This window comes from Danio rerio, chromosome 18 (assembly GCF_049306965.1).
Source record: "Danio rerio strain Tuebingen ecotype United States chromosome 18, GRCz12tu, whole genome shotgun sequence".
NCBI classification, from domain to species: domain Eukaryota; kingdom Metazoa; phylum Chordata; class Actinopteri; order Cypriniformes; family Danionidae; genus Danio; species Danio rerio.
In genome coordinates, this window is record NC_133193.1 from 22,206,437 (window position 1) to 22,228,799 (window position 22,363).

Sequence of the window (22,363 nt, forward strand, 5' to 3'; positions counted from 1 at the left end):
AATATGGCTTAGTTTCCCAGTACTGGGTTGCAACTGGAAGGGTATCCGCTGCGTAAAACATATGTTGGAATATTTGACGGTTCCTTTTGCTGTGGTGACCCCTGATAAATAAGGACTAAGCCGAAAGAAAATGAATGAATGAATATGACTTTATGCTTACTGTATATTTCACTTATATATTTTTATATACTAATTTTGATGCAATCTATTCTGCAGATTTTTCACTAAATTTAATTTTGTTACAAATATATGTTCCGTATGTACTACTGTTTGAGTGTTTTGGTAATGAATTGGCAAAAATTTAAAAGCAAATTAGATTTGTCTTCTCTCTTATTTTGATCATCTAAAAATGGGACAGTTTATCCACTAATTCACCAGTATGATCACTATGCTATATCCAGTACATATGTAAACAAGGTCTCCAAAATCTGGAGCTTGTCCACTTCCAGTGGTAGTCAACGACACATTTGATTAAATTGCTTTTTTAGTTAACATTCACAAAAAAACATGAGACATGATATGATAAAGCAAAATTAATATACTAAAAAAGATATTCGCCATCTACAAAACATCATTTTAATTAAATTGCTATTCCACCTGCTCATACTCAACATGAGTTTTCTTCTTTCAATAAAAATACACTCTCAGAAATAAACATACACAATCTGTCAATGGGGTGGTATCTTTTCAAAATGTACATTTTTTTTACCATACAAGTGGACATTATTACCTTTAGAGTAGACTGTTGTACCCTTAAGGTTTCCTTTGTTTTGGTACTTTTTCGGCATTAATGTGTACCTTCAAGGTTCTGTTAGGAAGAAAAATGTATCTTTTGAAAAGGTATAGTGCCCCAGTGACAGATTTTGTACCTTTATTTCTGTGATTGTAGTGTGTGGCAAAGAGCATTCAATACAATGTAGACAAAATGATTACATAAAAGGGAAAGGTCTCAATGAAACCTGTACACAAGGGGTCACAAGAGACGCATTTAAACACTAGGCAGACATATCTTGGCTGACTGCTTGTGATCATATTGCTGAAAATGCATAATACCCGGTGAAAACATGGCAAGATCACTATGAATCTTTTTGTTCTCTATTTTTTGTTCCTAAAGAATTTATTCACAGAATAAAAATTGCAGACTGTGGGAATCCACAGATAAAGCAATACTTAGTGTGCTGAGGTTGAATAAAAAAGTCAATACTGGTCAATGGAGGATGCTGTTGACCAGACCTTTCCAGCTTAAATTCAATATAGAGTCATTAAGGGATTTTTTTTCCAAGTCATATTGGATATAGAAGGAGTCCGACTACTTAATAAACACCCCCCCCCCCCCTCCTTATCACCCTCAATCCTTTAAACTATACATCGGCCTGGCTTACACACCTCTGTAAGGGTTTGCATCGCCCTTGAGAAAGGTGTCTGAGTAGATGCACAAGACAGAGATATATGGGAAATGGGCTTCAGCACTGAAGTCTGCGCACCTGTTCAACCCAACTCTAAATGTAAAGGGGCCTCGAGCAGTTAAAGCAGCACAGATCGGTTGGGTGACACAGTACTCTGAACTATGCCAGCTGAGTCACTAAAATTCAGACCGATTTAGAAACATCTCCAGTGAACACCCCCCACCTCACCCCCCCATCCCGCCTCCGCTTCATTACATCTCTCTTTTCACTACATTTTTGTGCTACTTCGTGCATCCCCGAAACAGTAATCTGGAAGTATTTACTATGTGACTGGTGTAGAGTACTCAAAAGTGGTGCTCTGTCTGTCGTATGAATTCATTTAAAAAGACGGATAAGAATGCAAGTCTTACAAATGAAACCAAAGACCACCCTTTACTGTAAGTCACTGCATGCAGATCAATACATTTGAGAGCAAGGGGAACCTCTGAGGCAGCTGAGCTGGAGGGCTCTATAGCATCTCTCAGGAGGGTAATATTGATTTTTTAAGGGTGGTAAGTGGGATTTATATACGATGATATGTTGTCATTAGAATGTGTGAAATTTTGTTATAATAGCATTATAACAATGATGTGTTCTTTATCTAAGAAATTCTAATTCATATATACAACTGAAATCAGAATTATTAAACCTCTTTAGATTTTTTTCTCTTTTAAATATTTCCCAAATGATGTTTAACAGAGCAAGGAAATTTTCACAGTATGTCTGATAATATTTTTTCTTCTAGAGAAAGTTTTATTTGTTTTATTTAGGCTAGAATAAAAGCAGTTTTAAATAAAAATAAAAAATAAAAAAAACATTTTAAGGTCAATATTATTAGCCCCTGTAAGCTATATTTTTTAATAGTCTACAGAACAAACCTTCAGTACAGCAACTTGCCTAATTAACCTAATTAACCTTAAGCCTTTAAATTTCACTTTAAGCTGTTTAAAAGTGTCTTGAAAAATATCTAGTCAAATATTATTTACTATTAATTTATATATTATTTATTATTATCATCATGGCAAAGATAAAATAAATCAGTTATTAGAAATTAGTTATTAAAACTATTATGATTAGAAATGTGTTGAAAAAAATCTCTTCGTTAAACAGAAATTGGGAAAAAATAAACAGAGGGGTTATAATTCTAACTTCAACTGTACATATATGTAAATATACAAATAAAGTGCAAGAAAATTTGAGAAATATATAATAAATGTGCATAAATGTAAAGGTTTTTATCTATTAATTTATTTTACACACACAAACATACAGTTGTACACAGACATGCACACATGCAAATATATTCATATTTGTATGTGTGTGTGTGTGTGTATATATGTATGTCTATATACATTGTATATTAATTTGTGTGTGTGTGTGTGTGTACATACATACATATATGTACAGTATACATACACGCACATGCACACACACACACACACACACACACACACACACACACACACACACTCAATCACACGCACATATTCATTCATTTTCTTTTCAGCTTAGTCCTTTTATTAATCAGGGGTCGCAACAGTGGAATGATCCACCAACTTATTCAATATATGTTTTACGCAGCGGATGCCCTTCTAGCTGCAACCTATCACTGGGGAACACCCATACATTCTCATTCACTCACATACACTTTGGACAATTTAGCTTACACAGTTCACTTATACCCCATGTCTTTGGACTTGTGGGGGAAACCAGAGCAACCGGAGGACACCCACACGAGCACAAGGAGAACATGCAAATTCAAACCAGCGACCTTCTTGCTGTGAGGCGACAGCACTACCTACTGCATCACCGTGTTGTCATATATATATATATATATATATATATATATATATATATATATATATACAGACCTTTAGGCCTATATAAAATATATTGATAGTAATAACAATATAGGCTTAGATACCTTATATATAGACACAAACTATTTATTATGCTATTTTAAAAACAAACAATTTATTACGCATTTTATTACCCATCTATCTAATGAGTCAGATACAAAAGAGAATGAAATTAAACATTTTAGAAATATAATGCATAATGATATATAGGCTATATATTAGAACGATTTCAACTATCGTGTTAAATGACAATCAGATATCACATATTACAACTGTTAAATATTAAGTAAGTGTAAGGCAACCTTATAACCATTTTCTTACCATGGTAATATCAACTCGCTTGCAGCTGCACATTAAACATAGCCCACGATAAGAAAAAAATCCCGTACTTCAACGAAAAACCTCTGCCCCAAATAAAAATATAAATAAAAATGCGATCTTGATATCAAATCATGAAAAAGTATCCCGCAATTACAAAACCACAAACATACAAAAAAATCTTTCAGTCTTCTCAACATACAGACCGTAGCATCCACTGATCGTTATGATTCACAGCACAGGACGATTCCTATTCTATAAACATCATTCATCCAATGTCAAATTTAACATTCGTCTTAATGACCTATCGCGGCAGACAAATGGCATTTTATGCGTAAATGCGTCTCACCGCCTCGACGCTTCCATGGCCAGTGGTTACTAGTGTTTGTAGCGGAGGCGGCTGCTCCCCTTTCGCTCCGTCCGACGCCATCTTCTCACTGTAGAGGACTGCTCAGGCTCAGGCTCCACACACACATCAAATAACGCATTCGCCACTCATTTTAACTATTACACTGCTGCAGGACTATTGCAAAAAGCCGAGTACTCATCTTTCGCCGGTAAATGCGTTGAGCAGGGCTGTGGACGCACGTTGGACTAGATTTTGACGGGAGCAGGTTGTGAAGCTCAGTCCAGATGTAAACCTGAAAAGAGGAGGTGTGAACCAACAACAGCCTTGAGGGAGTGACACGAACGCGCTCCTATTTTTGTAGTGCTTGGGTTAACCTCTCTGTCGCCAGTCGAGTTTGTATTTAAAGGTTCCCTATAAGATGGAGATGAATGGAGCTTGTTTTTCAGTGCCCTGAATTTTTGAACATGTAGGCTCAAGATGTCGTACAAAAACATGTAGCATAGGTTCAAAAAGTGGCATGTTTGGATCCCCCTAAAACTGAAACAAATTCCAAGGAGTAGGCTTGACCTTTTGTTTAAATTGTCAAAAAGAGATGGACGGGAAATTAATAGCTATGCCCACTTTAATAGTGCAAACTCTAATACACTATGGTGTTTGTGTGTCTGATACACAAATGTAAAACAGACTGCACTTCATTGCATAACTTTATGAAGGCTGCCTACACAGGTGAGGAGTGAACAGCAAACAACTCAAAATGACAAAGGCAATGGTGATATAACCAACATAATGTGTATGAGTATAGCCAGACAGATATCTCTAATAGTGGGTCACTGCATGCATCTGTGGGTAGTAATGGTCAACAGCAAGATTTTAGGCCTAAATTAGCCTAGTGTCGTCCAAAATCTATCTATCTATCTATCTATCTATCTATCTATCTATCTATCTATCTATCTATCTATCTATCTATCTATCTATCTATCTATCTATCTATCTATCTATCTATCTATCTAACATTGCAATAGTTTTTATTTTGCAAAATATATTGTGATATGAATACAATTTCATCAGTTGACCTAATATCTCTATTTGGAAAGAATTTATAACATAAATAAACAATCTATAAATCTATTTTTTGGGGTCCCCCAGCCCATTTTCGTTGTGGTCTGTGTTATTTGCGGTGCATTTCTGTATTTGCATGTGTTGTGAGTATTTTCATGAACAACAATCTCTAAATACAATCAAGAAAAAGATACAATTGAAATAAAGTGTTTTATTGTTGCTCGAGTCTAACAGTATTGTAACTGAATGATAAAAATAATTCAATAAACTTAATTATAGTTAAGGACACAAATGGTACAATTTCTTATGCCTGAATGCTTTTAAAATCATACAATCACAGGCATCAAAAACACATGCAAATGATGAATATAACACAAACTCAACATTGAATCATTTATAAATTAATTTATCCACCAAATGGAGAAATATAATTTCTGTTATTTGTTGTTTGTTTTCCCAGTGATGGATTGCAGCTGAAAAGGCATCCGCTGTGTAAAAACATATGCTGGATAGGTTGGCGGTTCATTCCGCTGTGGTGACTCCTGATAACAGTTTTTCTCAGTCGCTTTGGTGCATTTCTCACAACACTATTTACATTTGCACAGCAGTCAATGCATTTCTCAAAACAATTAGTACAAATTGCAAAACCTAGCTGATAACCTGCATTATTCCTCAAAAGCAAGTATTCCAGTCAAATGGCTTTATCATGTTTGCATTATGACAGTGTACTCTGCACATTTTTTTCTAGTGCAAAAAAAGTCAGATTTTGGTGACACTTCCTGAAAATGCTCAAGACAGCACTATATACTATTTGTACAGCCATTTGAAAACTGCAGTAAAGTTAGACATCACTGCATTTAGTGAGGTATCTGAGTACAAGACACTGAAAATGTAGGTTTCACATTTTTACTGCATTTGCTCTTTGAAATTCTAAACTATTCACAGCAATATGCAAAAGAATAAACACAGCCTTATTTACAACAAACATAAACTTCCTTTGGGTAGAGCTGTGCACAACTGTAAACAATTTAGCAGTACATATTGGAACTGAACTTTCAACATACACAGGTCTGTAAATCATTCATGAAATTGTTCAGTTTAGAAGACATTTTCAAGAAAAAAAATTACAATTTTTATAAATTATTTTAACAGATTTTGACAACTAGTTCAACATTTTTGTATGTAATGACTCGAGTAATGAAATGAGGTCTATTAGTTTAATATGGAATGACTATTCAGCATTCACAGGTTTAGTTCATTTTGACTGACATGACATAAGCAAATGATGATTTTATAAAATAGCAGAGAGTTGTATAAGCAATTAATGCATGTCCAAATGCATCTGCAATTTGTTGAAAATAATGAGAAACTACTATGAAACTACTATGCTACTATGATGTGCACAAATGACTAATTGTTTTGAGAAATGCATTAACTGTTGTGCAAATGTAAATAGTGTTGTGAGAAATGCACAAAAGCCACTGGGAAAAACTGTAATATCTTAAATGAATTGCTCACTGTCCTTAAATGTTTCAGTCTTAAATATTTTTTAAGTGGTATTAAACCCTCAAGACGACTGAATGCTCAAGGTTGTAATTGGATACCTTTGTTGTTTTGCAGGCTATATAAGACCTGTTCATAATGCACTGCATGTCAGCTACCCACAATGTGGGCTTATGATAATGTGGTTCATGTTTTTTTCAAAATAGATGGCCATTTGCAATACATATACTCAGCAATGGGGTTTTAGTTTATTTATAGGCTACACAATCCCATTGAAATCCAATTTATTATCAGAATCAGAAAGAGCTGTATTGGGATGTTTACACATACAAGCAACTTGTATTCATGTATTCTGTTTCCATAGTTCAACAGAATGAGAGTACTGGACAAAAAAAATCACAGATAATAAAGGCATTAAGAAAGAAAGTAGTAAATAGAGAATAAAAATATTTTACAAAATTGAAAAATGTATGAACAGGTATATCACTATATACAATATTGTCTGTAATTTATTTATGTATAATTTAAAGTATTTATAATAAACTCTGCTGTCAACATGCATAAACGGTTTTTCTTTCTGCCATAAATATAAATGGATAACCTAACTATAGGTAACCTAATAAAGTCCTTCAGGTTAGCACTCCCTCGGTTAACAATTTAGCAATTTTACTAAAAACTATTAACAAAGACGCTGAGCGGTGTGGTGGCTTTGAATTAGGTAAGCTAAATTGTCCATAGTGTATGTGTGTGAATGAGAGTGTATGAATGTTTCCCAGTACTGTGTTGCAGCTCGAAAGGCATCCTCTGTGTTAAACATATGCTGGATAAGTTGGCAGTCCATTCCGCTGTGGCGACCCCTGATTAATAAAGGGACTAAGCCGAAAAGAAAATTAATGAATGAATTAACAAAGACTATAGGACACTTAATATTTAGTAGGCTACTTAAATGGGACCTTTTTTCTATAAATGCAGTATTATTGTAAATGTTAAAAATTTGATAAACGCATAAGATATTGAATTAGATAATCATAAATTATTACTATTTTTACGAGGTACTACATTTTAAATATTCAATTATAAATGAGCAATTTCCAACATGTACATTATTGGAAAGATTTAAAATACTTCTGAAGAAATTTACTGCTAAAAATATAAAGGTTCAGATGTATGTAAGAACAGAAGCATTATGGCGTTAAAATGCTCAATTATTATTTATCAATGTAGTGACTTGAGAGTCACATGACCCGCCCATGTGTAGGAATCAGCCAATCACAGCGTTTGTTTGGGTTTCGTGATAGTCGTTTCTCGGTTGCACAGGCACAGCTCTGACTTCCAGTGTGCCTGAAAAGATCGTTGCAGTCTTTGAAGAGCAATATAAAAGAGAAATCATTCTTACCATCAATCAAAAGCCGGCTTGTACTGTAATTTGACTGCTCAGTGTCATTTGCCTTCGCCATTAAAATGAGCCTGGCACCGCACAGCGGACCGTTTGGCGCATCACAGCAGGACTGCTCAGTCACTGCGCTGGATGAATCGTATGTATTCATTTTTCTAATAGTTCAGTCAAAAACGGAACATTCTCTTATTATTTTCTCTTTCTAGTCGTTTAAAACCAGTTTGACATTATTTGGTCTGTGGGAAAACAAAATGAGGGGTCAGAATGAGATTGTTAGGGACTCCTCAGCTCTCAGCTCAACTCCTACTCTGACCAATTTCTCATTCAGATGCAGAAGTGCCATCTGAAATTGTCTTCTAAAACACACTTTTTCTTTTAGTTTTCTGTATGTAGGTTTTGTGATTTCACTTTAATAGCAGAGAATAGATTTTTTATTATCTTTAAAAAGTGAATTAGGTTTACAGAAACATGAGAGGCTGTGGTAATATATAGAGGTAAAGTTGGTTTTATATTCGCACATTCAGACTTTCCCCTTAATAATAAAAATTTATAAAAGTATTATTTGCAAACTCTAAACAGTGAAATCATATTACCCGCCAATGACTATCAAAGTACAACATTGTTCACAGTCAAACAAACAGTGTTAATGTTGTTTTCAAGTCACACTTGCATGCTAATTCCAATCGAATATTCAAAGTAACATGGTAAACAGTATAGAGACTTCTAAATGAATGAATATGTGAATATAAAATCAACTTTAACTTTACCGCTATTGGAAATATGCATTTTAGAAGAAAAAAATCAAATGGTACTTAATTTTTTTTTTTACATCCGAACTCCATGCAGTGAAAGGGGGATGTTTCTCAACACCTAATATTGTAGGTATAATTCATCATGTTTTGAAAAACTGCTTAGCTCAGAACTTTTGCAGATTCACCAGCTTCAACATGAGCAGCAGTGGCAGTTCTGGAGAATACCTTCAGGAAGCAGATTCAACAATAATCTCACAGAAAGAAGATGGAAAGAATTACAGCATGATTACTCCTGCAGAGAAACTATCTCTTTGTGAGAGACGGGCTCATTCTTTTGCTGATAGTGAAGAGGTATGCATAGAATAATACTGTGCTCTGCAATATATAAATTATGCGTTAGGTAACCATATTAGTCCCACAGCATATCAATAATACATTATCATAATAAAAAAAATCACACCAGGCATGTTCACAATAATGTATTCTCTCTATCTCTTTTAAATACTTCTATAGAATCATGGTATTTTCATTTGTCTAGTAGTTGATTGTTTGATATTTGTTTGACCTTGCAGTATGACCCATGTATCCAAGAGCTTATCCGCTGCCTGGCACTGAGCAGACTGGTTTATGGAAATGAGCATTTTGCAGTGGCCCAAGCCCAGTCAAGACTAGCTAAAGCTTACTTGCAATACAAAGGTAAAATTATTAAAGGGACAGTTCACCCCAAAAAATTGCTGTTTATTTTATCTCAGGTCCTTTGATTACACAGTTGTTTCAGCACGGACAAATGGAAAATCTACTATTTTAAAATTGCAAGAACGAGTTATCTAAATTTGTTAATGTGTGATGATTTTGGCTTTGAATTAATATTATTTGTTTGTGCGTAAATTTGATTAATATTGGTTTTATATATTCTGAAGTGATTTACCTGATTTAAATGTTATTATATCTTACGTTATTTATATCTTACTTATAGTCTTTATATTTATATATTATATGGAAACTAATTTTATATTTTATCACCTGTTGATTGCATTGTAAAGTGTTTTAATATGTATTGTGCCTGGGCCTGGAAATATAAGTGTGTTTGGTTTATGCGTTGAGCAAAAATATGTTGAAGTTAAAGCTTGTTTGCTTTGTTTCTGTTTTTTCCCCCTTTTTAATGCATTGATTTAGAACATTTGATTTTGGTTTACTTGATTTATTCATACATTTGTTGAATAGTAATTTTTTTCATAAATGAAATTATTTTAATAACTGTAGTGGGGTTTTCTAACCCTGGCGTCCAACCCATTTTATTAGCCAAATAAATACCGCTACAACATTAGTATCTGTCATGACTGCTGTTTAGACTATTGAGAAAATACACAACTGATTATTAGCCAAGGCTGCGGATTGAAGATAATAATGTTGTAAAAATGTACAGTTCCTTGCATCATTTAGCTTCATTAGTGTTTTTTCACTCAATTTACTGATAGCTGTTGACTTGCATTTTATGAATTACTAAAGATTACGCTTTCAGCTGAAATCTTTTTTCATGTTCTACTGAAGAAAAATAGCATTTTTTACATGAGTGTGAGTAAATTAATAGCCAAAAAAAGTCTGAACCTTTATTTATGTAATGCATTTAAATACATATAAATAAGAATAATGAACATCAAACATATTATCATTGAAACAAAACTACTCTGTTTGTCCTTCTCGTTTTCCAGGATGGGCACATCAAGCACAGGAACATGCATCGCAAGCACATGAAGTACTCAGTTTGTGTCAGCAGGAGGAGAGATTGAGCTGCCTTAACTGCTTTCTTTCCATACATCAAACTCATGGAAGTGCTGCTCTGCATCTTGGAAAATATCCTTGTTTACAAAAGCATTCATATTCATATATTATATTCTTAAGAGCATCTTTTAGGGATATAATATGTGTATTTGACATTATTAAACTTTGCCTTTGGAGTAGAAAAGAGTGGATAATTTGTCAAATGGACTGTTGTTCCAGATAAAAGTTCAGTTATAGGTTAATTGACCTGTTATGAGTTCTTAACTATGTGAACTTTAGCAGAAGCCGAGTCAAGCTTTCAGAAGGCAGAGATCGTCTTAGGAGACATAGTAGCACAAGAAGCCACTGGAAAGGAGGACAGACTGGCCACGGAGTATGAAATATTTACAAATTTAGCAAGGTAATTGAGCACTTTTATTTGGATTATTGTTTTGTCCGGCTGTAATATCATAGCTGAAATACCAAAAGGCACAATATAACAAAAAATTATTGCATTTTTTGAGAAGTACTGAAGTGTTTGCCTTTCTTTTAATCCTTTTATTTTCTTTCTTTTATTTTGATACCCTGCATAAATGTTCAAATCTAAAACTAAAACAAAAGAGACTAATTTTGTATTTGTCCTTAGAGACATCATAATCACTTTGCACTGTCTGTTTATGAAATAATAAACACATGAAGTTAGTTGTCTACAGGCTTAAAATATAGCATTGAAGTCGAGTCTACATTGATATTTTCACAAAGCTCTACAGTGAATCACATGCTGTGGTCTATTTATTTCTTTTGACTTTCAAGTTTCAAATATCAGGTTCAGATTTAAACCCATGTTTTCCTGGCATCACTCCCAAGTTAACTCTGGCACATGTTTAACCAGGAAAATACTTTTATATATGCATCTGAGTTTGTTGCTATGATAGATGTTGTTGTATTTAAGAGCTTTTGGAAAACAAAGTAATGATTACACAAACCTCCTGCATTTCAATAGGACTGCAAGCTAAAACTAAAACAGTATAAACAAATCCAAGTTTTCACCACAAGGTGGTGCTCCTCGTCCACAAAACATCTTAACAGCATTACAATAGAATGCCAAATTTCACACACACATGCCTGATTCTTGACCATTGCTTTTTTTGAATGACAGAGAAACCAATTAATTCATCATATCAAATATGTGTAATGTAAATTCCATACAACTCAGAAAAAAAACTATGTTGTGTTTATTATTTTATTAAACACATTATTTAAAATGAGTTAAAGCAACACAATTCTCAAGGTTTTTTTTTTTAGACAACTTAATTGTTTTATGTTTAACCCACTTAAATTTGTAAAAACGATGAAGTTATCTTAAAGTGATTTGTGTTGGGACAACATGGAGGAATTGCGTGGAACCCAGCATTTTTTACAGTGCACATATGAAGCAAGTGTACTACATAGCATACAGATGTGGAGTAGGTCTTTTGATTTAGGCATTGTTTTATTATTTAGGAAATTTTTACTTTAGATGTGAAGGCTCACATTATTGAACAGGTCTTTTGTTTCTCAGGGGTAATAGTTCCCACAGGAGGACTTGATTAGCTTGTTCAATAGCTTGTATTGATCCTAGTGTTTATTATGGCTGCTCTCACCGGTCTTGACTGTGACAATGAACGACTGTGGTTTGTCTGCCAGCTGTGTTTATTTTGTGAGTGTGGAGTGACAGTAGATCTCTTTGGGCCATCTCAGGTTTTATTATTGCTGCTCTTTGTTATGTAAGTAATGGCATCTGTGTTGGTGAAGATACATTGCTACACAGTAAAGCTCATTTATTACGCGTTTACATTATGGGTTTTTTCCATTTAGCAGGTTGTGTTTTCATCGGTTTGTCAGCCGGCTTTGTGTTCCCAGAGAATGTGCATGTGTGATTGCGATGAAAGCTTTCTAATTCTTCTGCCTTTAACTGTAAAGCCAGTGTTGACATATTTGAAATGAGCGAGCCTGCGCTATCAACACATACCAACACAAAACCCTGAAACAATGACCCAAGCTTACAGCTTTTTCATCCGGATGAAGGCCATGAAAGAGTGAACCTCAGTGTCAGCGTATCACTATCATACTGACATGAATCTAAGCACATATTTACATCAGCTCTTATTAGAGACCGGCTGGTTAAGATTTTTTGGCCTTGACAGAACTGAAAATTGATGCGTGTTCGTTTTCTTATGTCTGTTCGCACTCAGACAAGGTTAAAACAAAGCAAAACAAAACTTCAAAGGTCAAGTGTGTCATTTTTGCTATGTTGAATCATCCATCCACTTAACATCCACTTGATGGCAGATAGAAAATCTGATTCCTGAAGGAAAATAAAAAGCTGTTTTGAAAAGATGTTATTACTTGTATTCTGCAGAATAGAGAAGTTATACTCTACCAAAAACTGACTGAGCTTACAAAAATAAAACTGCTTATTACTGTCAGTTTATTAACTTAGTATTAAGTATTAACTTAAATATACACTCACCGGCCACTTCATTAGGTACACCCGTCCAACTTCTTGCTAATGGAAATTTCTAAACAGCCAATCACATGGCAGCAACTCAATGCATTTAGGCATGTAGACATGGTCGAGACGATCTGCTGCAGCTCAAACCGATCATCAGAATGGGAAAGAATGGTGATTTAAGTGACTTTGAACGTGGCATGGTTGGTGGGGATCTCTAGGGTTTACAGAGAGTTTTCCGAAAAAGAGAAAATATCCAGTGAGCTGCAGTTCTGTGGTGATGCCAGAGGTTAGAGGAGAATAGCCAGACTGGTTCCAGCTGATAGAAAAGAGGTATGCAGAAGAGCATCTCTGAACGCACAACACATCCAACCTTGAGGTGGCTGGGCTACAGCAGCAGAAGACCACTCAGGTGCCACTCCTGTCAGCTAAGAACAGGAAAATGGGGCTACAATTTGCACAGACTCACCAAAATTGTACAATAGAAGATTGGAAAAACATTGCCTGGTCTGATGAGTTTCGATTTCTGCTGCGACATTCAGGGTCAGAATTTGACGTCAGCAACATGTGTAATTTTCTTGCGACAAGTTGAGCCCAATAGTACCAACTAAGCATCATGTCAATGCCAAAGCCTTCCCAATATTGTTGCTGACCATGTCTATTCCTTTATGACCACAGTGTACCCATCTTCCGATGGCTACTTCCAGCAGGATAATGCAACATGTCATAAAGCGTGAATCATCTCGTGCTGGTTTTTTGTACATGACAATGAGTTCACTGCACTCAAATGGCCTCCACAATCACCAGATATTGAAAATAGCACCTTTGGTATGTGATGGAGATTAGCATCACGGATGTGCAGCAGACAAATCTGCAGCAATGTGTGATGCTATCATGTCAATATGGACCAATATCACTGAGGAATATTTCCAGTACCTTGTTGAATCCATGCCACGAAAGTTAAGGATGTTCTGAAGGCAAGCGGGGGTCCAACTCCGTACTAGCAAGATGTACCTAGTAAAGTGGCTAGTGAGTGTACTGTATTTGTTCTATTCAACTTTTTAAAAAATGGCATTATTATAAGGACATAATTTTACCTATATGCAAAACAAATATTACTGTAATTGAGCACACATTCTGAACAATGACATTGCAAATAAGAGTGAAAACTGCAGCAACAGTATACATAAGTCAGGTAAACGCAAACCGATGGTCAATTCTAAATAATAGTTACCTACTAATTTTGCTGAGGACATGCTAGATATGCTAAAACAGAAAACAAATAGTTTTTAGATAGACAACAGCATCTGGGCATATGTTGAACAAATTCTGGAGTATCTACAGTAAGTGTGCACTGTAAAAAAAATTGTTGCTGCCTTAATTTTTTTAGTTCGTCATCTTAACGTACATCTTTCATTCATTCATTCATTAATTCATTTTCTTGTCAGCTTAGTCCCTTTATTAATCCGAGGTTGCCACAGTGGAATGAACCGCCAACTTATCCAGCAAGTTTTTACGCAGCGGATGCCCTTCCAGCCGCAACTATGGGAAACATACACACATATTTACACACACTCATACACTACGGACAATTTAGCCTACCCAATTCACCTGTACCGCATGTCTTTGGACTGTGGGGGAAACCGGAGAACCCGGAGGAAACCCACGCGATCACAGGGAGAACATACAAACTCCACACAGTCCACACTCCACTACCTACTGCGCCACTGCCTCGCCTTTTAAATCAATCAAACTGACTAAAATATTAAGTTAAACTAACTACGTTATGTAACTAAAAAAAATGTAATTGAAACCTAAATATCTATATATTTTTTGTCATTACTTTTTTTACAGTGTGGTCACAACTTTTGTAGAAACATATTTTTAGTATTCTTCTCTAATTCAAATATAACAATAAATCAAGTTCTACTAAGACTCTCAAATCAAATATTCTTTTCCCACATTGATTAATAGTTTCAACTGTTTTTGCTCATTTAACAAAAGAGAATATAAGATGAGAAATGTTCATTCATTGTATCAACAAAAAAATCATTGTTTTTCACATAGACCATTTTAGGTGATGTAAACAAAAACAATGGTCCAAGCCAGCGTATTTCTTGTTTTGCATTTTTAATTTCTATAGCTTCTGAGAATCCAAAAACAACTACATATTGATAAATAATGTTATTAAAGCTGTTTTAACATTAAGTTATGAATGAATTGCCTCTTGTTACAGTTGTGAAATAGTTTGATAACAAGCAGAAAATGTACATGGGACAATGTACACGACCACAACAAAATGGTCTACAGGCTGGTGATCATGTACTGTATGAGCATAAAAACACTATAGTAGAAAAGAAAAATTTAATAGAATTATTCTTTCATTAACACTTTTTTGTTTTTATGTTTGGTTAGGTTAGACTGACGATGTGATGTTGATGTTGATGTGATTTCTCTGTTAGTTTGGTTCATTTGAGGATGTAAGAGTGCTACTGTCTGAACTATTGTTGTGCACTTAACTGGACTAAGACCCATTTTTTCAATAGTCCACTTCCAAACGAACTCTGTTGCAGTTTAACTGAAATTTGATTGCAATACAACCTAGAGATATTTCAATTAACTAAAGACATCTAAAGAAGATTAAAGATGTCACAGGATGCTACCATAAAAAGAACACATTGAATTGTTAAGCTTTGTTGTGTATTACAGCTGAAAATCTTGTAGCAGATCTGTTACCACATGAAAACAAATATTTATTGTAAATAGTGCTTTTGAACCATACAATAGTAGATTATTTTTAGTATTTAGTGTGGTAATTATTGTTGCTATGGTAATACAACTACAATATAGTAATATTAAATTATACCAATACTGTAGTTCTCTACAACTACTGTAGGTATCTACAACTCTACAATACACCCCAGATTACTGTAATAAAAAAACTAATAATTATTAGTAATTATTTCAGTTGATCAGTTTAATATGGTTACGGTATGCTGTAGCATTCATTGAAGAGGGTTGTAAATTCTCTAACATGTACTCTATATACAATTTAATGTAGTATAGTTCAAAAACAATGTATAATCTTTTTTTTTCATGTGGCTTTGTGGTGGATTTTTTTGTAAGCTCTGAGTTTTCAGCTGATTAATATAACGTAATTTTCATGGATACAACAAACATTCAGTATAGCACACAGCACTGTTTTAGACATTCAGTAGGTCATTTTGCAAAATATGTCACTGAAGCATTTTTTTCACATATTTAGGTTTGGTCTTAAAATGACAATGAGCGCTCAACACTGTAAAAAGCTCACTGTGTGTGAGTTCCACATAATTCCTTTATGTTTTCCCAACACAAATCGATAAGGTTAACTTAATTTTGGCTAATTGTTTTAGGTAGATTGAACATATATCAATTAAGTTATCCCCCCAAAAACTCAAGAATTGTGTTAATTTAAATTTTAAATAAGTAGTTTAAATAAACTGTGTCAATGTGTAAATCATAGGTCTCAAACTAAATTCCTGAAGTGCCGCAGCTCTGCAAAGTTTTGCTCGAGCCCTAATCAAACACAGCTGATCCAACTAATCAAGGTACTAAGACTACTAGAGACTATGGGTGCTTTCACAACTGTGAATCGATAAATTTCTCCGAAATAGGGATTAAAATTGTTACATTGTTTATATTTGTTCTTGGTGTGGTTCGCTTTCACACGGCAAAGTTTCTAAACGGATCAGAACAGCTGAAACAAGTCATGTGTGAGTAAACTCTCCTCACATTGGTCAGAGTTTCACGGTTTATTTTGCAGAGTCCCGCTCAGCTGGGGTGGGGTGGTTTGAAGAGCGAGGAGGGATGCGGTGAGAAGGGTGTGCGATGTATTTAAGAACCGGGAGTGAGATGTGCGATTTCCGGGAGATTATCACTCGTTTGCTGGCATCCGGGAGTCTCCCGCAAATGCACAGAGACTCCCGGTTGCCCGCAAAATAAACTTCCGGGAGACTTGGGATGTCTGGAATGACCTCCCGCCCTACTCATAATTTTCTCTTCATATAGCTGTATCCGATTGCTGGATTCACATATGCCAAACAAACCGCACTAACTGGGCAAACGAGACAGCTTCCAAAACAAAAGTCTAGGCGTGAAAGCACCCTAAAAAGCAGGTGTAAGCTGGAGATGGTTGGAGCTAAACTGCAGAGCTGCTGCCCTCCAGGAGTTGAGCTTAAGACCACTGGTGTAAATGAACTAAATGTGTCATTTTCTGGACCAAATAAAAACCAAGAGAACCAAGCTAAAAATATGACCACAGACTGAACCCCAGCTCTGTTTGCTGATGTTGTAAATGAAGCTGTACTGAACTTGGCTGAAAACTTGTAGTGCTGTTGCAGTAGTATAACGTAATCAGTGTTTATCCTCAGTTTTGAAGAAGTCTTTTCTGTTGCTCTGTGACTTTATACCCCCCACCCCACCCCTTTTTTTTGGCTGGCACTGCTTTCTATCAAAGCTAAAATCTTTCATACGCACTCTACGTCAGAATTGGTCTGTTAACAATTACTAAGCAGAAGGCTTTGGGGACTACTTGGCAGTTCATGTAAAATCCCTAATTGCATTACGCCCCTGCACAACGGATGGTAAATCAGATTTCTCCATGCAGATTATATCTCTCCTCCCACAGAGGATGCCTGAGAGGATGGCTGGTATTACGCTGGCATGGCGTGGCATAATACAGGACGTGTTTAGGTTTGTGTACCCAGGCAGCAGAATTGGCACATGCTCGATGCCCCTAAAAGGAGACCCAGAGTCTGGAATTTCTGATGTAGCCTTGAAAAGGTGCCAGGCTTTTCCAGCGTACACACAGACTGCTGTGAGGAAACCTTGGTGGAGTCCAGTTTAAAATCGTTGCCATTTTGCAAATGTCGCCCTTGAGCGTTTTTCACTGATTACAGTAAATCCAATTGAACATTCAGATTAAGAGTTTATGATTTCATTTAGAAAAACACAGTTGAAATCCTAAAATATATACAGCAAAGATAGAAGATAAGACAGCTCTTGATTTATTCATCATCAAATTACAAAGATATGCGTGAATGCTTATAAATGAAGAGTCATCTGAAAGTCCATCACGGGATATCCAGTAGTTAAAACTGTAACCTTTATTTGTGATGGAACTTTTATTGCTAGTCTTGTATTGATGGACAGGGATGCTGCATTTCTCTTAGATGGGCATATTGAGTTAGGGATCCATTAGTGTGGATGAATCTGGAAAGACTCAAGGCTTTTAACAAGATGGATTGTTGGAGCATGGAATCGCCTTGTGGTGATGCATGTCTCCAAGCAGCCCTCAAAGAGCAGCATCATCTTTGTAGGAATTTATACGACACCATTTAGTCTTTAAAACACTATGAATGAGTGAAGACCTCAGCATATATTCTGCCTCTGATTGGCTCCTGTCTTGACTCCCACCATTAAGAATTTATTTTCCACTCTGATTTCACCTTTGGGCCAGTCCAGAGAATAGGAGAGCAGCAACTACTGAAGAGGTGGGGATAAAGATAATGCCTCATCTGATTGAACAACCAATGCATAAAATAAATGTAATTTATCACACATGTTATTTAGATAATGTTATCACAATGACGATAATTTTGATATATATTATACAACCCTAATCACATTTTGCACTGAAAAACAGAAGAAAAAAAACGCTTTTTTGTGTTTAGTACATTTATTTAAATGACATCAATGGTTTGTGGCTTTGTAAATGCTCATTTCAAAGCCTTCTCAAAGTGTATGTTTTGATGGAGTCTCTGTGTAAACTTTAAAAAGGAAAACAGTGATGTCATATAATATGCATGTCATATATAGGTATGCAAAAGTACATGACTGTACTAATGCAGGACTATACATTAGTACTGTCATTACTTGTACATGCCTGTAGACTGACATAACACATATGGCATCACCACTTTCCTGTTTGAAGTTTACATGGAGACTATTTCAAAACATACAGGGCTGTACATGAGTGTAAATGCTAAAACATACAAGACTGTACAAAAATCTTGTTGCCTTTCCAAGTTTTAGGAACAACAAATAATAGCTTGACTTCTAGTTGATCATTTGGTATCAGAAGTGGCTTACATGAAAGGCAAAGGCCTCTAGATTACACTTATTTTAACTAAATAAAGGATGATCATGCCTAGATTTTTAATTATTTAATTAGAAGATTAAGGTCTGACTTTGCTTTGGCAAAAATCTTGTCTCTTAAAAGAAATAATGTTCAGTATAGAATATAAAGTCATGGTGCAGTGGAAAAAGAATGAATATTGTGTATGACTCCCATGAGCTTGGAGGAATGCATCTACACATCTCCGCAATGACTCAAATAACTTATTAATAAAGTCATCTGGAATGGCAAAGAAAGCATACTTGCAGGAATCCTAGAGTTCATCAAGATTTTTTGGATTCATCCTCAGTGACTCCTTCTCCATCTTACCCCAGATATGATAATGTTTATGTCTGGTGACTGTGCTGGCTATCCTGGAGCACCTTGACCTTCTTTGCTTTCAGGAACTTTGATGTGGAGGCTGAAGTATGAGAAGGAGGGCTAAGGTTTGTAATGTAATGGGCAACACTCTGCAGATCTCTCTCACACCCACATACTGAACGTAACCTCAAACCATGATTTCTCCTTCACCAAACTTGACTGATTTCTCTGAGAATCTTTGGTCCATGCAGGTTCCAGTAGATCTTCTGCAGTATTTGAAATGACTGGGATGCAGTTCAACAGATGACTCATCAGAAAAATGTACCTCCTGACACTTTTCCAAATGATCAACTTGAAGTCAAGTTGTTATTTGTTGCTCTTACAATTAGGATTGTTGACAAGACTTTTGTCAGCTAGAGTAGTTTTCATTAATCAATTGGTAATAGGGTGAATTGTACATAAAATTAAAATGTTACCAAAAGTTTTTATGCAATAAAATAGTACCTTACAATATTAAATTTTTTATGCAATTTTGATCAAATAAATGCAGCTTTTTAAGCACAGAGGTCTGGCCACATTCATTATTGCTCTGCAAAATTTTGCAAGCAAAACTCAATAATGCCAGTCAGAATTTGCACAATTAAAGGTCTAATGAAAATATTTTTTAAAATAAGATGTTCGTTTTAGTCTGATTTAAGGACTTCTGTGTTTGTGTGCTCCAAAACAGTGACAAAATTCAGATTTAGTAGATAAAAAAACGATATAAACACGTTTTTTTCCACATCATCTCATCCTTCGGTTTCTTTCAATCTTACCATTCAGATGCTCTCTAGTATCTGACATACCCCGCCCACGTCAAGACGCTTCTTTTTTGCTTTTCATTTGATGTGCTTGATCTCAACCACTCTAACCTGCAAAGCAGTAATAAAAACAAAACGCTATTGGCTAATTTTTTAAAAGGGGAGGGGCTACTCTGTCCCACCCTCTCTTAATTTTTCAGTTGAAATCACGTCAAACATTGAATAAAAAGTGCACATTTCAAAGCACTTCACAGGACCTTTAAGTGTTTCACATATGGACAAAAAAGTTATCATGATGATTTCAACCTGCTTGCCTTGAAATCGGATTTGATAGTATACTATATATTCAATAACAGACATCTCAACTTTTTAAACAATGAACAGTGAGCCTTTCTGCATGCAAAATGTTGCTGAAAGTTTTAAATATTGTATTATATTTAACATATTAGTATGTTTATTATATTTTTTAAGTTTAAAAAGTCAGTATCTGTTTAACAACTCAAACAGAATTGTACTTTTTTGAAGAAGTGCACTGACTTTTTACAATGCCATAGACACTTCTACAGACAGTGAGTCAGTCTTGTGTGCTTGGTTGAGAACTGAGTCTGGATGCCTGCTGGTTGATATAGAGAGTGGAGAATCAGACCTAATAAAGACATGAGCTCTAGTTTATTGAGTTCAGAGCCGCAGGGCATGTTTGGATTTGCTGCACTCCACATCACATCTCAATAAAAATAAAAAAAAACGGACCTCCTTGAAGCTTCAGAGCGGTTACCGCCATCCTATGCAATACACTCCAGATCTTCCTGTTTTTAACCAGTTTGCATGAACAGGCCTCCTTTTCTTCTTCTTTTTTTCCTTTCATTGTTCTGGCATTACATTCTTATGATGAATTCATGCATAAGCGAGGTCAGCAGTGCTCTGTATGTGACATTGTGGATTGATTTCATGATAAATGACGTCTTTGTTTTGATGGGATGTTGTGTAGGGTGTACCAGCGGCAGGGAAGGCCAGAGAAGGCCCTCAGCCAGTTTGAAAGAACCCTGGAGCTGCTTCATCAGGAAGAACAGCTCAGTCGAATCTGCTTTGTTTATAGAAACATGGCAGCCATTGAACAGACTCAGGGGCATCTGGATAGTGCCATTGAACATCTCCTGAAGGTAAACATTAATCCTGCGCTGTCAATTAGGAAAAATGCACTGTACTGAACTATCATTGAAGAGGGGAGCAGTGAATAACATCTAAGTGATTTTTGGTGATTGGTGAACTGAATGCATGCTTCTTGTTTAAGCTTCTTACATTGGTGTAATTACTAATGTTAGGGTATTGGAGTGAAAAGGAAACATGTCATTTATTAATTTCCTCCAACCAGTGCCTTTAGATTACACATAAAGTATAAAGACAAGTATTTAAAAATAATAGGAAATCCCTATCCTACATTGATTTACTGAAGATGCCCACAAAAATATGATTTAATGTAACAATAGTTTATACCAGTGGAGACCAAACTTTTTCAATATAGTCTGAACAAAGAGCCAAAAACCAAATATCACTTAGAGCCGTGGACTGAAGGGTAAATAAAAGGGTTATGTTCATTTAAATTGACAATCTCAAAACCATCCTCATAATTCTTCCTTGCTTCTCAGATAGGATGGCGGGCCAAATCTAAGGTTACCATGGGCCAACTTTGGCCCACGGGCCCTACTTTGGGCATCTCTGGTTGATACCAAAAGATCTTGTCAGACATACTTGTCAGACGTATTTAGATCAAGAATGTTTGGTACCATATACTGTTTATGGCTCACAATGTAGCTCCAATATAATAACTAATTGTCATATAAATCTTCATACAATGCCAGAATCCTTCAAACTGATAGGCTTACCTATTTATTCAATTATTTGTAATATTATTTAGTATACTCACTTTGGATTTTAATAAGTGCTTCTGTACTTATAAGTAAGTCATTAATAAAGTCCTGAAAAATCTGTCATAATTATTTTAAACATTAGTTAAAAAGAAAGTTTTAAAAATTATTCAAAGCACAACATCCAGTAATGAATGCATTGCAATCACATATAAATATGCATATTTAAATTGTGCTGTAATAGAGAACAGTTATTTTATATTTTAACTCCTTGGCAGGCATCATAA

General features: G+C 35.3%; 2 protein-coding genes across 4 annotated transcripts in view; one reads left to right on the forward strand and one right to left on the reverse strand.

The window, feature by feature from the left end:
• cttnbp2 (cortactin binding protein 2) overlaps positions 1-4,280 on the reverse strand; it is a 96,619-nt gene extending 92,339 nt beyond the window's left edge. The window contains exon 1 of one of the 2 annotated variants that reach the window (XM_021467802.3): positions 3,972-4,280. In XM_021467802.3, coding sequence (XP_021323477.1) covers positions 3,972-4,052 — 81 coding nt within the window. In that variant the 5' untranslated portion in view covers positions 4,053-4,280. Of the gene's footprint in view, positions 1-3,625 lie in introns of both variants that reach the window. The other variant, XM_068214902.2, reaches the window with a different exon arrangement.
• Positions 4,281-7,817: 3,537 nt separating this feature from the next.
• ttc23 (tetratricopeptide repeat domain 23) overlaps positions 7,818-22,363 on the forward strand; it is a 28,399-nt gene continuing 13,853 nt past the window's right edge. For both annotated transcript variants that reach the window (XM_003200452.7, XM_073930314.1), the window contains exons 1-6: positions 7,818-8,068; positions 8,861-9,032; positions 9,254-9,377; positions 10,394-10,535; positions 10,738-10,863; positions 21,200-21,371. In XM_003200452.7, the coding sequence (XP_003200500.4) occupies positions 7,995-8,068; positions 8,861-9,032; positions 9,254-9,377; positions 10,394-10,535; positions 10,738-10,863; positions 21,200-21,371 (810 nt within the window). In that variant the 5' untranslated portion in view covers positions 7,818-7,994. The remainder of the gene's footprint in view (positions 8,069-8,860; positions 9,033-9,253; positions 9,378-10,393; positions 10,536-10,737; positions 10,864-21,199; positions 21,372-22,363) is intronic.